General features: G+C 36.7%; 1 protein-coding gene across 8 annotated transcripts in view; it reads right to left on the bottom strand.

Annotated features, from left to right (window-relative positions):
- HEATR5A (HEAT repeat containing 5A) overlaps positions 1–17,886 on the bottom strand; it is a 112,028-nt gene that overhangs the window by 67,712 nt on the left and 26,430 nt on the right. For 7 of the 8 annotated variants that reach the window (XM_067738113.1, XM_067738156.1, XM_067738165.1 and 4 more), the window contains 7 exons: positions 17,527–17,701; positions 11,843–12,003; positions 10,181–10,436; positions 9,412–9,567; positions 7,718–7,968; positions 5,181–5,292; positions 27–179 (listed from right to left, as the gene is read on the bottom strand). In XM_067738113.1, the coding sequence (XP_067594214.1) occupies positions 27–179; positions 5,181–5,292; positions 7,718–7,968; positions 9,412–9,567; positions 10,181–10,436; positions 11,843–12,003; positions 17,527–17,701 (1,264 nt within the window). The remainder of the gene's footprint in view (positions 1–26; positions 180–5,180; positions 5,293–7,717; positions 7,969–9,411; positions 9,568–10,180; positions 10,437–11,842; positions 12,004–17,526; positions 17,702–17,886) is intronic. The other variant, XM_067738153.1, reaches the window with a different exon arrangement.

The following is a 17,886-nucleotide window of genomic DNA, read 5'->3' as shown; positions in this document are numbered from 1 at the left end:
GAGAGAAAAGACTAAACTCAACCTACCACAGAGAGCACCAGCTCGTCCTTCCAAGGTTACCTGCCATGTAAATGAATCTCCTCGGCTCTTTTCTGTTCCTAGATCTTTCGGAGACACTGGGAAGACACACTTCCACAACAGCAGAACTCGAGCAAGGTGATGATTGACAAACGCAGGACCTGTAATTTATTCAACTTGTCACTTGTAAAGGAACCCAAAGTGGTTATTCTTTAAAACCCTTCCCTCTTAAAGTAAACACATTTTAATCTACTACTGCTGGACTACTTTGTCCCTCTAGTTCCAATGAATGTACTACTGATCAATGACTATCTGAAGGTACTAGAGTACAGAGAGGAAAAACAAGGAACTAACAGTAAAGTCTGGGCTCTGGTGTCCTCTCTCCTACTACTGCTGTGACCTCTTTGAGCCTCAATTTCTTTTAACCATAAAATGAAGCCAGAACTACCTGCACTGCTTATCTCCAAAGGTTTGTCCAGATCCAAACAACAGAGTGTACTTTAAAGTAGCCTGAAAAACTAATGTGCTACGTAAACGCCAGGTACTACTGTTTGTAAGAAATAACATTGTATCCTGAAAGTAATTCTAACTTTTGATAGCAACTTTGTTCCAGGCCAAAAATCAGATGTGATACGTCTAAATGGAACTTTTTTTTTTTAATATTTCAAAGCAACATTTAAGAACTGAATACACAAACCCAGTAATGAAAGGCAATGTACTGTACAATGATAGCTTTTTATAGTTGTCCTTTGGTACCTGTGGGGGATAGGTTCTAGGACCAGCCCCCCCCCCCCACGCCAGATACCAAAATCTAAGGATACTTAAGTCCCTTATATAAAGTGGCATAGTACAATCTGTCCTCTGTATCCGTGGATTTGGAACCCACGGATACAGAGAGCTAACTGTAAGTATTTGATAGCATGCAGCATTATCAGTTAAGAAAACAGAACTACGACATATAAAAACCCAAACGCACAGCTTCTCTCCCCACGTAATATTCTTTAAAATTCTGGGGTTACCTTAAAATTCTCCTGTAAGTACTCCCTACTTCTTATTTCCATGTTCTGCTGACTGCATGCTTTTCTTCTGCAGTATGGCAGCACAGCATAGAACTGTACTGGGCTCTGAAGGAGATCACCTAGGTTAACATCCTGGCTCCATCCACTTACTAGCTATTTAAACTTGGATAAGTCACTTAATCTTTTTGTGCCTCAATTTCCTACCTATAAGTGGGGATAACAACAGTATGTACCTCATGTGACAGTTTCTGAGGCTTATATGAGTTTATATAGAACAGTGCTCCACCCATGATAAGCATTTATATATCTGACATTATGTAGTTATCATTCAAAACTTGTCTTATTTGCATATGAAGAGGTGAGAGCATAATGGCAAAATGAAAGGGCAACAGCAAGCCAATCATTATTTTTTTTAAGCATGCAATTCAGTACATTAACAAAATAATTTCTTCATTTTTCTCCTGACTTGCTTTTTAGGAAGAGGCCCTAGGCTAATCCCTACAGCAAAATAAACCTAATTCACTCCTTGCTCACTACTTTCTTTGATGAAGTAGTACTAAAAACATCCCATAGAATTGGGATAAAATAAAGAAATTGGAGTACGGCAATTAAGAGTAAGTGACTGTAAGAGGTTTCACATGCACACACAGGCATACTCATATAATGGGCTGTGGAAGTAGAGAAAATTCTGAATGCAAAATTTACTCAGATACCAAAAAACAAAGTAAGGATGAAGTCACTGGGAATACCCACAGTTGACAAAAGTTCCATATATATTTGCCATTGTACCCTTAAGATACCTCTCTAACTCAGGAGTGAACAGTGTAGCATCACGTCCCAGAGAGGTAACAAGATAATTTATTTCAGAAACATATGTAAACTAAGTTACTAAAAATGTTTGTAGTAATTACAAAGTTAAAAAAATAAACAAGAGTAAGTTCATTCACACCAAGAATAATGTTGGATCTAACAAAAACCAAACACACATTATAGATACCTGCAAGTGAATCAAAGGTGTTGTATGTGGCATCAGATAAATTGGGAAGTATAGCAAAAAGGGGTTAAAAATGTTGGAGTTCACATTTGAGGAATGGACTTAAATGTGGTCTATGAGTTTACATTAGTTCAGAACAGTGAATTTTTTAAAAATAATAATGAAAATTGTAAATGGTGGAGGAAATGCTGAAAATGCAAAACAGGTGTTAAAACTGCCAGGCAAAAATTAATAAAGCACTCAGACAGTCATCTAAATTCCATTTCCCACAAAATATAATCAGAGCTCCTTGGAGAACTGACTGGTTGCAAGCTGAGGCAGAAATTATTATTTTTTTTAAAATACATATACATAACTTTAATCACAGTTAAATATATACAACTATGCCAATCTCCTAGGTGCCTTCTGACCAGGGTCCTCTCTGATCCCCTCCCCCTAACATCCCACTCCTTGGAAGTAAGTCATTTCTAGAATTTTGTATCTAACTGCCCCTCATTCTAAGGCAGAAATTATGATGTAAAAGCTGGGACATCTTGTCATGCCAAAAATAAAGATGTTATCAAAGAACACTAGTTTCATATGAACCAACTACTAGGGGCTCCCAATGACTAAAGATGAAACAATTTGAAGATCAAAGCATAATGACTGCAATGTTGTTGGTGGGAATGTAAATTGATACAGCCACTATGGAGAACAGTATGGAGGGTCCTCAAAAAACTAAACATAGAACTACCATACGACCCAGCAATCCCACTACTGGGCATATACCCTGAGAAAACCATAATTCAAAAAGACACATGCAGCCCAGTGTTTACTGCAGCACTATTTACAATAGCCAGGACATGGAAACAACCTAAGTGTCCATCGACAGATGAATGGATAAAGAAGATGTGGCACTTATACACAATGGAATATTACTCAGCCATAAAAAGAAATGAAATTGAGTTATTTGTAGTGAGGTGGATGGATCTAGATTCTGTCATACAGAGTGAAGTTAAGTCAGAAAGAGAAAGTATGCTAACACAGGGGCAGGACAGGAATAAAGATGCAGACATAGAGAATGGACTTGAGGACACAGGGAGGGGGAAGGGTAAGCTGGGATGAAGTGAGAGAGTAGCACTGACATATATACACTACCAAATGTAAAACAGATAGCTAGTGGGAAGCAGCCGGATAGCACAGGGAGATCAGCTCTGTGCTTTGTGACCACCTAGAGGGGTGGGATAGGGAGGGTGGGAGGGAGACACAAGAGGGAGGGGATATGGGGATATATGTATATGTACAGCTGATTCACTTTGTTATACAGCAAAAACTAACATAATATTGTAAAGCAATTATACTCCAATAAAGATGTCAAAAAAAAATAATGACTGCATTCAACTGAAACATATAAACATATAAAAATCTATGAGTTTATAAAGATATCTAAAAGCAAAACCTCACTGATACCCTTTGCAAATTACTAGCAACCAGTAACACATTCTAAAAATTGATAATAAAGTGAAAGAATCATGCATTAAGAAAAAAAAGCCCAAGAAAACAGCAAATTAAATAAAACATCAACTTAATTTTTATTCCTTTTTGGTATATTGAATATGAATGTGCATTAAAACATGATGTACTAATCTCTTTTATAAAGGAGAAAGGATCTCTTGTACTCTTCTTCCAATGGGATTACCCTGTTTTGAAAGCTTTTGTTCATTAAAATATTGCCATTTATTAAGTAGTTTATCTTCCCCTTTAATTAACCAAGAATATCAATACAGCAGGCATGAAACACCTAGCCAAAAGCAAATAAAATCTTGACCACTTTATTCCCATCACATTGTGAAATCATGATCTATGCCAGGGGCCAACAAACATTTTCTATTAAGGCCCATGCAATAAATATTTTTGGCTTTGAAAGCCATACTGTCTCTATTGCAATTACTCAATTCTGCCACTGCACTGCCTAAAGGCTACAGACAATATGTAAACAAATAATTATAGTTGTACTCTAATAAAAAGTTTATTTATGCACACTGAAAACTGACTTTCATATATTTCTCATGTATCACAAAATATCCTTTTTGTTTTTAAACCATTAAAAACATAAAAACCATTATTAGCTCACAGGCTGTATAAAACAGGTGGCAAGCCAGATTTGGCCCATAGGTTGAACTCAGATCTAGTCCAATAAATTTCTTTAATCATCTCAAAAACATTACTTAAAGTGGCTCTTCATTTATGATTGTTTATTTTAATTAAGCTCCTTTTAGATCAAATTACTTCAGAGGTGTCAAAATGATTTATTGGTCAAATCCAATTAGTTTCATATCCTAGCAGTAAACCACACAACTATACAAAGAGACTTAAAAGTATAGCTTTTATAAAGTAATAAAATAGAGTTTTAAAGTTACAGGATGTAAATATAATAGTCATGATCATAAAATAATTACGCTAATAAATAATAATTTAAATTTAATAAATATAATTTAAACATGCCTTATCCCCGTCAATGTAACTACTTTATTTATTTATTTTTTTTTTGCAGTACGCGGGCCTCTCACTGTTGTGGCCTCTCCCGTTGAGGAGCACAGGCTCCGGACGCGCAGGCTCAGCGGCCATGGCTCACGGGCCCAGCCGCTCCATGGCATGTGGGATCTTCCCAGACCGGGGCACGAACCCGTGTCCCCTGCATCGGCAGGCGGACTCTCAACCACTGCGCCACCAGGGAAGCCCGTAACTACCTTATTAGTGTGACCAAATTCTCAGAACAATTACAGAATTGGATTCATGGGCTATCGCATGTTCTCTTGCCTATCCTTATACTGTAGAAAATTTTTTTTCTGAAGATAGATGGGAATGATTTTGGGAAAAGCCAGACTCATTCAGAGTTTAGCGTGAAAGTTGATCAAATTGGCTTATCCTACTTAAGGTTCATAAATTGGTCTTGAAGAGAATTTCAAATAAAGACATCTGAAAACATTCTAAGGATTGGAGTAAATAAGTATATGGCTTCCTAAGGTGACTGCTAGGAGAAAAACGTTTATGTGGATATTTAAATTCTGGTATATATTAAGTTACTCTTGTCAAATCATACATTAGAATATTTATGCTCAGAAAACACCAAGCAGTCTGTAGTTATGTAAACCCTCCACAAGACTTACCTAAGGTCATCAGGGCAGCAATCAACAACCATCCAGCTTGTGTGCGCTGAGCTGAAAGGCGACTGTTTTGAGCAGCAGAACATAGCAAATCCTCTGCTAATGTCATAATAATCTATTGACGTATAGAAGAACAAGGTAAAAAAAAAAAAAGTATATCAGTTTATAGGTTACTGGACAAATGACGGCAACTAATTATAACAATCTCTTGAAAAATTAACTCTTACACATAATAAATATCCATGATAAAAGACTGTCATTCACATAGACTATACCATAGGACAATGTCGTACGTGAAACTAAAAAAAGTAACTTTTCAAGGATAAATTATAGGTTGTGTAATAGGTATACAATAGGTATATTAGGTTGTACACAGCAACCCTATAATTCTTTGTGGAGTATATGTGACAACATTGTACAACCGTTCAAGTTTCGCTATATAAAATTTGAACTTACTTTTAGTTTTAAGCCACCATTTTCATAGATCTGTAATTACCAGAGGAAGTTTCATTACAGGACTCTCTCCTTTTAAAATTTTGCACACTACTTTGATACCTGAGTGGCTGATAATAGTCTTTCCCGAGGCAATATACTATATAACCACAGTTAAAAGTACTCACTAATCGCATAATGAAGTAGCTTCACAGTAAAGGGGGATTAATTAAAATGTTATATTTTAAAAGTCTAAGAAATAGTTCTAAAACAACACAGAGGAAAAACTAGATATTTCACCTTTATGGATAATGCATGCTTATAGAGTGCAAATGCCGACAGGCATCTAACATGTCTAAGAAAACATCTCTGTAACCAATCACCTCTAGAAGAGCAGCAAATATTGTGAGTTGGCACATACCTTTTCTAAAGAGGAAGGCTAGCATATTTTTAAACAACCAACCAACTTACTACTAACTTAGGACTGCTTGCAGCCTCTACTTGTCCCCCACCCTTTAAAAACGGTGGGGACAAAACAAACCAAGCCTGTCTGCCTAAATTAATAAGATCTGAGGACATTAAATGTAATTAATACACGCAATGGCAATTCTTTGATTAGCAAGATGTGATGTGTTAGTTTAGAATACAACTAAAATAATAAATTTAACTGAATAACATCACCTCCCGAAGTTGCCGATCACCTTATCCCAAAGGCATTGGCAATATTCAAGATAATTTAAGAATTTTTGAAGTAACGGTGTATTTGTCTGCAAAGACTAAACTGCAGAGAATATACCATAATATTCATTAATAATGACGTGGAGGGACAAGAAAAAGGAAAGGAACAATGGTGATTTTTTAAAAAGTTCTTATGTGCGTGAGGCCCAGATTATGAGGGCTTTTCACTGTCAAACAATATTCTCTGACAACTGACAATTCCTATTCAAAAAGAAACAAAATTCCCACACCACGCTTTGCCAATTTTGTGTTTTTTATATATATATATTTGTGTGTGTGTGTGTTTTATATTTGATTAACAAAATTTCTTTTGTTCTCTTTACAATTCTTTGTACATTAAAACTGGGTTATTTACTTTCTAGGTTCTGTATCGTTTATCTTTCTGGAAGTGCTACACTCAAAAGCCATTATTTTTCAGTAGCAAAGCAATCTGTCATCATTATGAGCTCCTGGTGTTTTATATATTTACTATGTTTCTATCCATTGTTATCATTATTTTTTTGGATGCACACATTATCCCCTCTTTGGTCGGGGGAGAGTCTAAAGTTATCTCTTGCATCCTTTTAAAATGAACACAGTCTCTGATGACTTCCCTCCTTTCCAGTATGACAAGATATTCCAGGCTTATACTGTGCATTTCCTGTCCCAGATCTAGAACCAGCCATTCCTCCAAGGGGCCCTAATTCCTTTTCGGTTGGAAATGGTATTTAGGGCCATAATCTGGGCACTAGGGGTGTTTCCTGCTACTGGGTTGCCATTGCTTTTATGTCTGGACAGTGTGAAAGGAAATTAAACACTCATACTAATATTTTCAATTTAAGTTTAACATATGGGCCTTTTACTTAATTTTCCTGATTCTACAACGGTAGCTTTTTTTTTTTTTAATGGAAAATCTTGGCTCCTAAGAACATTCATTATCTACTTCATCTTACCAGGTATGTAAACTAATTCCAGAATAATACCACCAAGAATACCACTAACTATAAAATTATTAAATGAAGTTTAAGATTTCTTTTGAAGCTCTATTTGTCCTTTACAATGCAATTTTAAAATGTACTTCTATGGCAGAGCTGAATGTATGGGAAAAAAAAAAAAGCCTTCAGGAACAAAATCTGTTACTAACTGGAGATATTTCTAACAAAAAGCAGAGAAAGCAACTCCTCTTTAAGTGTAGATACAAAATTTTTAACCGTCCCTTGGTTTTTCACAGTAATTACTTTGATGATACTTAACACTTAAGTAGCAGTATTAGCTGACAGCTCAGAAATTTGTCCTGCATGGTTCTTTACTGGGTGATACACAAGAAGACAATGATGTTTTTAAGAAAAACTTGAAATGTCACTGTCATATGCGAAGAATGAAATCATTACCTTGCCCTTTCCGTGAGGAATTCCTAAAGGACAATGTTTCACTGCTCCCAGCAGAGCTGCCACTGCAAAACTAAAGCCAGTCACTGCTTCAGGTGAAGACTTAAGCACAGTAAGCCTTTCAAGGCAACGGTCTAAGAGAGGTGTTAGGTAGGAGGGTAATGCCACAGCAATGCAGTGTAGACACCAGGCAGCTGCTAGTCGAACAGAAATGCTAGGATGAAGAGTAACTGAAATGACATTGTCAAGGACGCCTAGAAGGACAGAATAAACAAATGATGACTCAGCTACACAGATAAAACTCAGTCATCAAACAGTCAAAAGAGTAAGCAACCACATAGATATGAAATATATTATCTTTATCAAAAGCCAAATCAGAATTTAAAATATTAAGTGATACACAATTATAAATAATTTTTTTGTACCCAAGAGTTACTTCTACCAATATATCTCATGAAAATTGGCTTAAATTAAGTCAGGAGACAAAGGAAATTTTTATTTCCTAAATAAGCCAATGTTCTGCTTACTTTATCTTGAGATCATTAATTTGGTACTAGGAATTAAAAATTACCAATACAAAAAAAATTTTCAATAAATAACAAAAACATCTTGAGAAGAAATGTCACATCTTGTTGCTTCATCCTCCTTTTCTTTTAAATCGTTTCTGGCACATTTCTCTACATAATCAGTATTCTCCCTATGTACCATATTTCTCTTAACCTGAGAACAAAATGTTGAAGAAAATCAAGGCTTCACTAGATCCCCAGTGGGCTACTAAGCCACTATGCAGACAGTGAAGTGCCACTACCAGTAAGAAAAAAAAGTCTACATTTGCTATAATTCAACATATACCTTCATCAAAACATGTTAACAGTTCACGTCAACTGCTACTTAAACAATATATGCCCTAGGAAAAATAGGTTACAAACCGAATATAATGTAAGCTTCAGTCAGCAGGAATTGTGTAGCACAAAAGCCATTAAAGATGATTTTAAAAAGTAATTAAGTAAGCCAGTCACAAAAGGCCACATGCTGTATGGACTCCATTTATATTAAATCTTGTCCAGAATAGACAAATTCATAGAGACAGAAAATAGATTAGTGGTTATCAGGGCCGGGGGGAGGGGAAATGACTGCTAGTGGGTGTAGGACTTCTTGGGGTGAAGAAAACATTCTGCAATTAGATAGTGGTAGAGTTTGCACAACTCTGTGAGTATACCAAAACCACTGAATTGTATACTTTAAAAGGGTGAACTTTATGGTATGTGAATTATCTCTCAAAGTGATTAAATAATTTTCAAAGAGAGAAAGAAAAGAGAATGCCTGAAAAGACCTTTAAGGAAGTAAATTACTTGTACCATACAGAAACTAATACTTTCACTGCAGATGAGAGATACGAGTTCAGGTTTACTTCTCCATTTTTCTGTGTTATCTTAAATATCTCCAGACAGGGGGTTGGAGATAGAGAGAGACCTAGAGAACCATCTTTAGTTACAAAAGCAAAAGAAAAAAAACAAAAACAAAAAAACATACCTTTAAAAATCTTGATTATCTATATTTCATAAAACAACTCTAATAAATCTATAGTGGAATCTATAATAAATGAGCTATATGAGGGAGCTTTTCTTCCTTGGAGAAAAGTTGTCTAAAGCAAAAGTAAAAACAAAGTATTCATACTAGTCACAAACAACAGATACCTGCACTTGAATCCTGTAGCAAAGGTGCAGCTGTGGTGCCGAGACTGTGTATGAGATTTCCAAGTTCTTGTAAAGCACATACCAACATATGCTGGCTGGCTGCTACATCTGCGGAGCCAAGCCGGGTTTCCAGATTACCGTCACTCATTACAGCATCTGACAGAAGTATAAGAATTAACCAGACATCACTGTTTTATTAAAACTTATTACAGAGGGTAGGTACTAGGAGCAGAAACATATGAAGGTAAAAATTAATACTTCCGCTTGATATATGCGGAACCCTTGAGGCAGTAACTAAAATACTAAAATGGGGACTTGCATCTACAGAGAAAGAATTAAACTAACATAACCAATTTAGTTCAAGCAACCTGATCAGAGACGCCTTATTACTCTTTTAGCAAGTGGCACTGAAAGGGAGAACTCCAATTTTATCAATACTCAAGATAAGCAGAGTAGACTTAGGACAGTACAAGAACTGAGATGAACTAATTGTTTCAAAGACAATGTATCTTAACTTCTATAGGAAGATTATGAATTCTGAGGAACTACTATCCACCAGCCTTTAAGATCAGTACATATATATATAATAGTTCTTATCAAGGTAGATAATTTATGTCTCATCTATATATAGACTGCTTTACTCTGAAACAACTGACCTGTATTATAAAAGTGTTTTTTGGGTATTAATATAATTATATACCAGTCCAGCTTTTCCGAAAGGACAATCCCTTTAGCACTGTTAAAACAGACTCTCTTAGAAGATCCATACCCATAACTTTCTTTAACTTCCAGATAGCCTGGCAAATATCCTTGGCAGCAGCAATCTGAGCCTTTTCTCCAAGAAGACCTCCAACAGTAGCTCGAAGGATAAATGAAACACAACGGCGACTGCAGACAGCGTCAATCTGAGTTTGGGCGGCCTTAGGGTGTGACTGTGAAACCAGGCTTAGGGTATGAGAAAGAAAGGCAGCAAAATTTTTCTCTAGCCATGCTCCTCCTAGTGTTGAAACAAACACCACGTAAGCCTAAAAAAGAAAAGAGTTTTATCTTCAAAATGAAGTAATTTCAATTCTATATTAATGTTTTCTCTTCCATGAAATATGCAGAATTTATTAACATTTCTTTTTAGCCTTTCCTCATTTATATAGCCACCTTAGCTATATAAATGTAGTACTGTTTTTCTGTTTGTTAAGCCAAAATTGAAGTACGCAGTCTTTCAACTGAGGTTTCATTTATGCTGCCTGTTTTATTTTGGTCAGACTACAAAGTTTCAGGATAGCCAGCATAGCTAGCTAATAAGTAAAATGTGCCTGTGACTTCTCCAAACAAAGCATTCAAACTCTTTAACATTCTGTGTTGGGTTTTTTTCCTTCAATTTTTTGGCCACACGCTGAGCAGCATGTGGGATCTTAGTTCCCCAAACAGGGATCGAACCCATGCCCCCTACAGTGGAAGCCCGGAGTCTTAACCACTGGACCACCAGGGAAGTCCCTAAGGTCTTTAACATTCTGAACAAGAAAACCCAAATCAAACATATGAACACAGTGTAAGAATGAACTATGGTCTAATACCATAACTCTAAGGGAATTCAGTTCTAGAAACCAGAAAAGAAAGTTTATGGTGACGAATCACTGCTCTTTATTTCCATGAATGTTAATGGTCTGGCTTGCTCCAGCGATACCGACAGTAGTTTTCTTATGTAATCTGTTTTCTTAAAATACACAGTTTACAATTATACTGGGACGTCTTATATTTTCATGAAATCTAATATCATACAGTATAAAATAATGAGGATGTATATGTGAATTTAAAAAAAAACATGTTTGCTTTGAACCATAATGGCATTTAGAAAACAAGATAGTTCAAAGAAAGAATGCAAAGACCTCTATATTGCCTTATTCTAAGACCCTCTTCCCAAGGTTTAGCTTTTTAAGTTTTGTTTAGGACCAAGAATTTAAGCACTTAAGTAGATTACATGCTGTAATCTTTATTTTGAAGTAGAAACCATATAAAACAGAAATATAATATTGCCCATGCCAAATATTATGTACCTAAAAGCTTAAATCAGAACTGTATAAGCACACACAAACACAATGGAAAACATGTTAAACCGCAAGACACATGGAAGCCCAAGGCCTAGAAACAAACAAAAAGATGTTGTTTATGTTTCAAAGGAAATAAACAATAGTCTCCCATCATTACGAACTGAAAACACATTGTGGGTAATAGCCTATTTAGTTGGCTTTGTATAAATAAGGTTCTCTTGTAATCTAGTTTTTTATAAAGCGTCTTGGCCTCACCCCATCTATTTATAAACATGAGAGCATAAGTGATGACCTTGCACAGTATCACTTCCACCTGGAGTCAGATACTAAAACTTTCACTATAGGCCAGTGAGAATTACATTTAGATACTGATTTGTGATTCTAACCTGAGTAACTCCAACTCGGACATCCCTACTGACTGAACTGGTTCCTTTCAGCATATCTCCACTGGCTCGAAGAAATCCTGAACTCCCACGTAGAAACCCTGTTCCTAGTAATTCCAGAACTTCCTCCAGAGATACTCTGCGAACGCTTTGACGTGAGGCTGCTATAACAAAGAACAAAACAAAACATGTGATTCTATTTTACAGACTAAATTTTAATGAGTGATCTTGGTTTGCATGATATTGAACAGTATGTTAACAGAAACAAAAATAAACTAAAAATCCAAACAAAAGGCAAAATTTACAGGACATTACACACACTAAAACATAAAGTCACACGACGGTTCGGAGGTCAAATCATAATGGACTCTGATGTATCATGTCAATGACATCTTAGAGTCTATGCCACTTTGAGATTATGACCTACTGCTCTCTTGTCCTCAAGTTAAACAAGGGAAAACATAAATAAACGGCCCTAGTTCTCCTTGAGTGAGAATGCTATACAAAACTTTGAAAATTCTTTTGAAATACTAAAAAGGCCAAAATCACAATTTTATCTTTCTAAATGCTCTACAACTCTTAATGAAACTTACATAAAGTAACCACCATGGCCTGTTTTCTAAAAATTCTCAACTGCAAGTACAACTTTTGTTACATCCTCAGTCTCTGAAGAAAGCAAAGCTAAATATTACTAAAACTGCCCAGTCAACCCTTAGGCTGCAATAATTAAGAGCTTAGTTAGGCAGAATGTTTTAAATTTGTCTTCAGTTTGACATAGCTGAGTTTCTCCCTGTGAATATCTAGGGAATAACATCTCCTTTAAAAAAAGAACCCATTTTCGCCCTTTCATTCTTCTGAAAAATGTTGGTCACAAGCTCTGATCCTCATTATTGACTTAAGTCATAAATAGTGGAAAAATAAACTTCTGTTAATCCAAGTCATGAACAAAAAATATACTCCTCAGCCTGAAGATGAAACAGATAAAAATCTATATTGGCACGTGGAAGAGAAATATAAGTGAATAGTACAAAATCCATGCTCTTGCGGATCATAAATTCTAAAAAGGAGAGACAACAATAAACATAACAAAGGACTAAGTATATAGTATGTTAGACAGTGATTAAAAGCCATGCAAAATATAAAGCAGGTATCTTTTATGTGTAGTGAGTTCAGCGGAGGGCTCTGGTAGCAGACGGACCAAAGTGTAAGGATGGTGCAAGAGCAGAAGATATAGGACCTTGTCGATCATTATAATAAGGAGGTGAGTAAAGTGAGGTGCCAGTGGAGAACCTTGAGCAAAGGAGTGATATAATCTGTCACTCTGCTTCTGTGCTGAGAGGAGACTGTAGAGGGGCGAAGGCAGAAGTAGAGAAAACCATTAGGAGCAATTTAGTAATTCAAGCAAGAGGTGATGGTGGCTTAGATCAAGGTAGATACGATAGAAATCGGGGTATACATACTTACATATTTTTAAAATTTACTAGAAAAAAATTTCAAAATTACAAAAGAGCTGCAAGAATAGTAAAATAAACTCGTATGTACCCTAGACTCCATATCTTCCTTATCACTTTCTCATTTTTGAAGAGTACATATATGGCTAGTTGTAGTTGTAGAAAAGCCCTCAATTTGAGTTTTTCCTCAAGAGAACTACACTAAGTAATGCTGTAAGCCTTCTTAATGCATAACATCAAAAAGAAATGTCAGGCTTGGTGTCAATCTGTCCCTACATTGGCAATATTATCTTTGAACACCTGAATAAGGTGTCTTCCAGTCTTGTCCACTGTAAAATATTTTTCCATTTGTAATCACTATGCCACCTCTGTGGTGACACTTTTTTTTTAAAAATAAATTTATTTATTTATTTTTGGCTGCGTTGGGTCTTCGTTGCTGCGTGTGGGCTTTCTCTAGTTGTGGTGAGCGGGAGCTACTCTTCCTTGTGGTGCGTGGGCTTCTCATTGCGGTAGCTTCTCTTGTTGTGGAACACGGGCTCTAGGTGCGTGGGCTCAGTAGTTGTGGCTTGTGGGCTCTAGAGCGCAGGCTCAGTAGTTGTAGCACAGGGGCTTAGTTGCTCCGCGGCATGTGGGATCTTCCCGGACCAGGGCTCGAAGCCGGGTCCCCTGCATTGGCAGGCGGATTCTTAACCACTGCGCCACCAGGGAAGCCCTCCTTTTTTCTTTAACAGGTTATAATCCATTTCTATCATTATTAATTCTAATACTATCCTGGATTTGGCCAGCTTTTCTTCAGAAAGCTGGCCAGTGGAAGCTCCTCACTTTCTGGCACAAGACGCTCCAGGCTCATCCTCAGACTTTCCTTGCCCCGACCCCATGAGCCACTTCTCCAAGGAGTCCCAACTGTAGATATGTTTTAATATTGTTAGGTAGAATAGTTACTGACTGTGAGAGAGAAGATTCAAGGGTGACTTTACAAACTGTGGTTTGAACAACTGCAGGGACAGAGCCATCATCAACTTAGATTAGCAAGACTGCGACTGCAAGGAGAGCAGGTATGTGTACATGGGGGGAGGGGAGATCAAGCATTCACTTAGGACAAGTTAATTTGAAACATTAAATAGACATCCAAACAGAGATGTCAAATGGGCAGCTAGATATGAGAGTTTGGCGTCCAGGAGAGAAGTGTGGGCTAAAGACATAAATCAAGGAATCCCTGATATATAGATGGTATTTAAGCCATGAGATTGGGTAAGATCATCTAGAGTGAGCCTACGTAAAGAGCAGAAGACCAAGGACTAGGTGATGGGTGTCTCCTATAAGAAGACAGGAAATCATCAAAGACTGAACAGAAACTTCTAGAAAGAAAGAAAACCAAGGGAGCGTGAGGTCCTAAAAGGCAAGTGAAAAGAGAATGAGGAGGAAGATCAACTGAGTTAAATGTTGCTGAAAGGTTAAGTAAGACAACTGAGAACTGCCCCCTGGCTTAGCATGGCTAAACATTAGAACGCAAGTGCCAAAGGGCAGGGGCTTCTAATCTGTTTTGTTCAATAACACATCCTACACACTCAGAACAGATCGTGGCCCTGTATAAACCCCCAATAAATGCTTGTTTATTTATTGAATAACTGATGAACGTGGAGGTCATTGATGCCCTTAACAAAAATAGTTTTCAAGAGTTAACTGGGGCTTCCCTTAAGCGAGGTGCTTAAGAATCCGCCTGCCAATGCAGGGGACACAGGTTCAAGCCCTGGTCCGGGAAGATCCCACATGCTGCGGAGCAACTAAGCCTGTGTGCCGGAACTACTGAGCCAGCACCCTAGAGCCCATGAGCCCACCGGCCACAACTACTAAAGCCCGCGTGCCTAGAGCACATGCTCCACAACAAGAGAAGCCACCACAATGAGAAGCCTGCGCACCGCAACGAAGAGTAGCCACCGCTCGCCGCAACTAGAGAAAGCCCACGTGCAGCAACGAAGACCCAACGCAGACAAAAATAAATAAATAAATTTATATATAAAAAAAGAGTTAACTGGGGGAAAATCCTAACTGAAGTGTGTTTGAAAGAAGAGAGAGACTAAAAACAGAGTATCAAGAACTCCTCTGAGGAACTCTGCTGCAAAGGGAAGAGAAATGGGGCTCCAGCTGGCTGGGGAGGTAAAATACAAGAAAAAAAACTTTTTTTTAAGATGAGAGGGGGAAAAGCACATGTTTTTATAGGGAATAATCCAATAGAGAAGGAAAAGTTGATGTAGGAGAGGGGAGACTTCCTAGAGCTATGTCCTCGAGCAGGTGAGAGGATGAGCTCTAATACATATTGAACGTATGGCTTTAATAGAAGACGAGATAATTCATCTTAGTAACAGTGGAAAAGTCAGAGTATATGAGTACAGATGCTGGAAGGTGGTAGATTTAGTAGGGAAGCCTATGGAAGATAGGCCGTCAAATGAAAGTAACATGGGAGAAGATAAAGGTATAAAACAGTCAATTAGGAAAGTGGGACAGTGAATGGACGAGGGACGTATAGTACGACTTGAGGTTCATGGTCAAGAAGTAACTTTAAAGGATTCCATAAATCCTTGGCAACTTATGCCAATGTTAGGAAAATGTCATACTCAATCCCTGCTTTTTAAATGCCTTGGTAAAATATACCATTTATTAGAAGTCTGCTGATTTTACTAGGAAAATCATTTCAGTTCTGTACCTCATAATCTTCGAATATTGTGGCTGAGTGTACAAACCTCCATTGTATTTCTTTTCCAAATTATTAAGCACTGTGTTGCTAACTATTAGTCTCCTACTTTAAAAAAATCTACTATGACATCTAGATCACTTTTTGGTTGTTTGAAAATAACTTAATTATAACACAAGCCTAGAACTTACAGATGCAAGATGACAGAATTCCTAACAGAAGATTAGGCCAAAGATTTTTTAGTGTGGGTGAAGCTGGTTCTTCACTTTGCTTAGTCTGATTGCAAAAATGCTGTTATTAGTTTAGTGCTACTCTAGGAGGATATACATTTAAATATTATTCACATTTGTTAGGCAATTCTGTATTTTGCTTGTTTTTACTGCAACTGTGTACTAGTGCTAATGACACATTTATGGAAATGAGCAATTCACATTTTCAAGAGGGTTTGATTAAACATGTCTTCTTCTAATTTCAATCTCTTAGATGGCTTAAGATTTAACCTTTTAAATGCCCTGAACAACTCTGAATTACAAGATTAGAAGAACCAAAACCTAAAAAAAAAATTTATTATAAATTTTAAACTTGTGGGTCTCAACTGGAGAATGAAGGGACTATATAGTTGTTAATGCTTCCTAGGTGATTCTGATATGCTGTACTCACTGTCCTCTCTCAGCTCTGGTTGAGAAACACTGGCTTAGAAGAAACCAGAACACTTCTTAATGTCACAATAAACAATTTCTAGAGCAATGATTCTAAAACTTTAATGTGCATACAAAGTATCTGGGGATCTTGTTAAAATGAGAATTCGATTTAGTAAGTTGGGTGGCATCTGGGTTTCTGCACTTCTTAAGAGCTCCCAGGTGATGCTAGTACTCTCGGTTTGCAGATATTGAGGAGCAATGTTCTACAGAACAATCACATTTTCATTAGCGTGAGACTGTTATTCTTTGGAGACAGAATAATAAAGCAAGTTTTTAATTATTCACCGATGTTTTATAAACCCTGTAGATTAAACCCAGGCAAACCCTTTTGTTTTCAAAAATACTCCATCCTTGCTCACTGCCTAGGAGTGTATAAATAGGGAATAAACACAAACACAAATTGTGCAAATACAGTAAATTTCAAGTATCTGCTGTTTGGAATTATTTACATCATTGCTCCCTTACACCAATCTAGAAGATGGCAAGCCAAATGTATGTAATCAGATGCATGCTGCTTAAAAAAAAAAATTCTCAAGAATTAGATCATATCTCTTATTGGATAACACTCCACAATTCACTTAAAAAAGCCATGGTGTAGAGGAAGACAATGACTGAATAAAGCACATTTATTTAAGAGTTCTTTTAATTTTTTCCTCAAACTTTCACTGAATTGTTTTAAAATGAAATCTTAGGACTTATAGACATGTTTCCAAACTAAAATTTATATGATATTCTGCCTCTTTTCAAAAGTAATAATGGGTAGCAGTAATGCTACATATGTTTGTTTAAATCAACTGGGAAAAAATTATGGAAGACATTATGAAAATAATTACATGAATTTACCTGCTCCTGGATGTTTAGAAATTATAGCTTTGGCCAACACTGTGCCTAGTAGCTTTGAAACTGAAATCCGCACATCATAATTGGAGCCTTCAAAGGATTTAAAACATAGTGTGGCCACACTGTCCAGGTCTGTACTCCACATAAAGACGGCCTCATTCTGAAGTTCAAGGAGACACTGTTCAATCGGGAAAAAAAGAAATTAATGAAAAACAAAATATAAATGTCAGGTTCAGATCTACATAAGTTGCAGAACTATCAAGATCTAGCAAAAATAATACACAAATCCAAAGTCTCTAAATAATGATTGTAGGGACAACAAGTGAATACTTACTAAAAAGTCATAAAAATTACACTATACAA

Source organism: Pseudorca crassidens, chromosome 1 (genome assembly GCF_039906515.1).
Source record: "Pseudorca crassidens isolate mPseCra1 chromosome 1, mPseCra1.hap1, whole genome shotgun sequence".
NCBI classification, from domain to species: domain Eukaryota; kingdom Metazoa; phylum Chordata; class Mammalia; order Artiodactyla; family Delphinidae; genus Pseudorca; species Pseudorca crassidens.
This window is presented reverse-complemented; position numbering and strand designations above follow the sequence as displayed.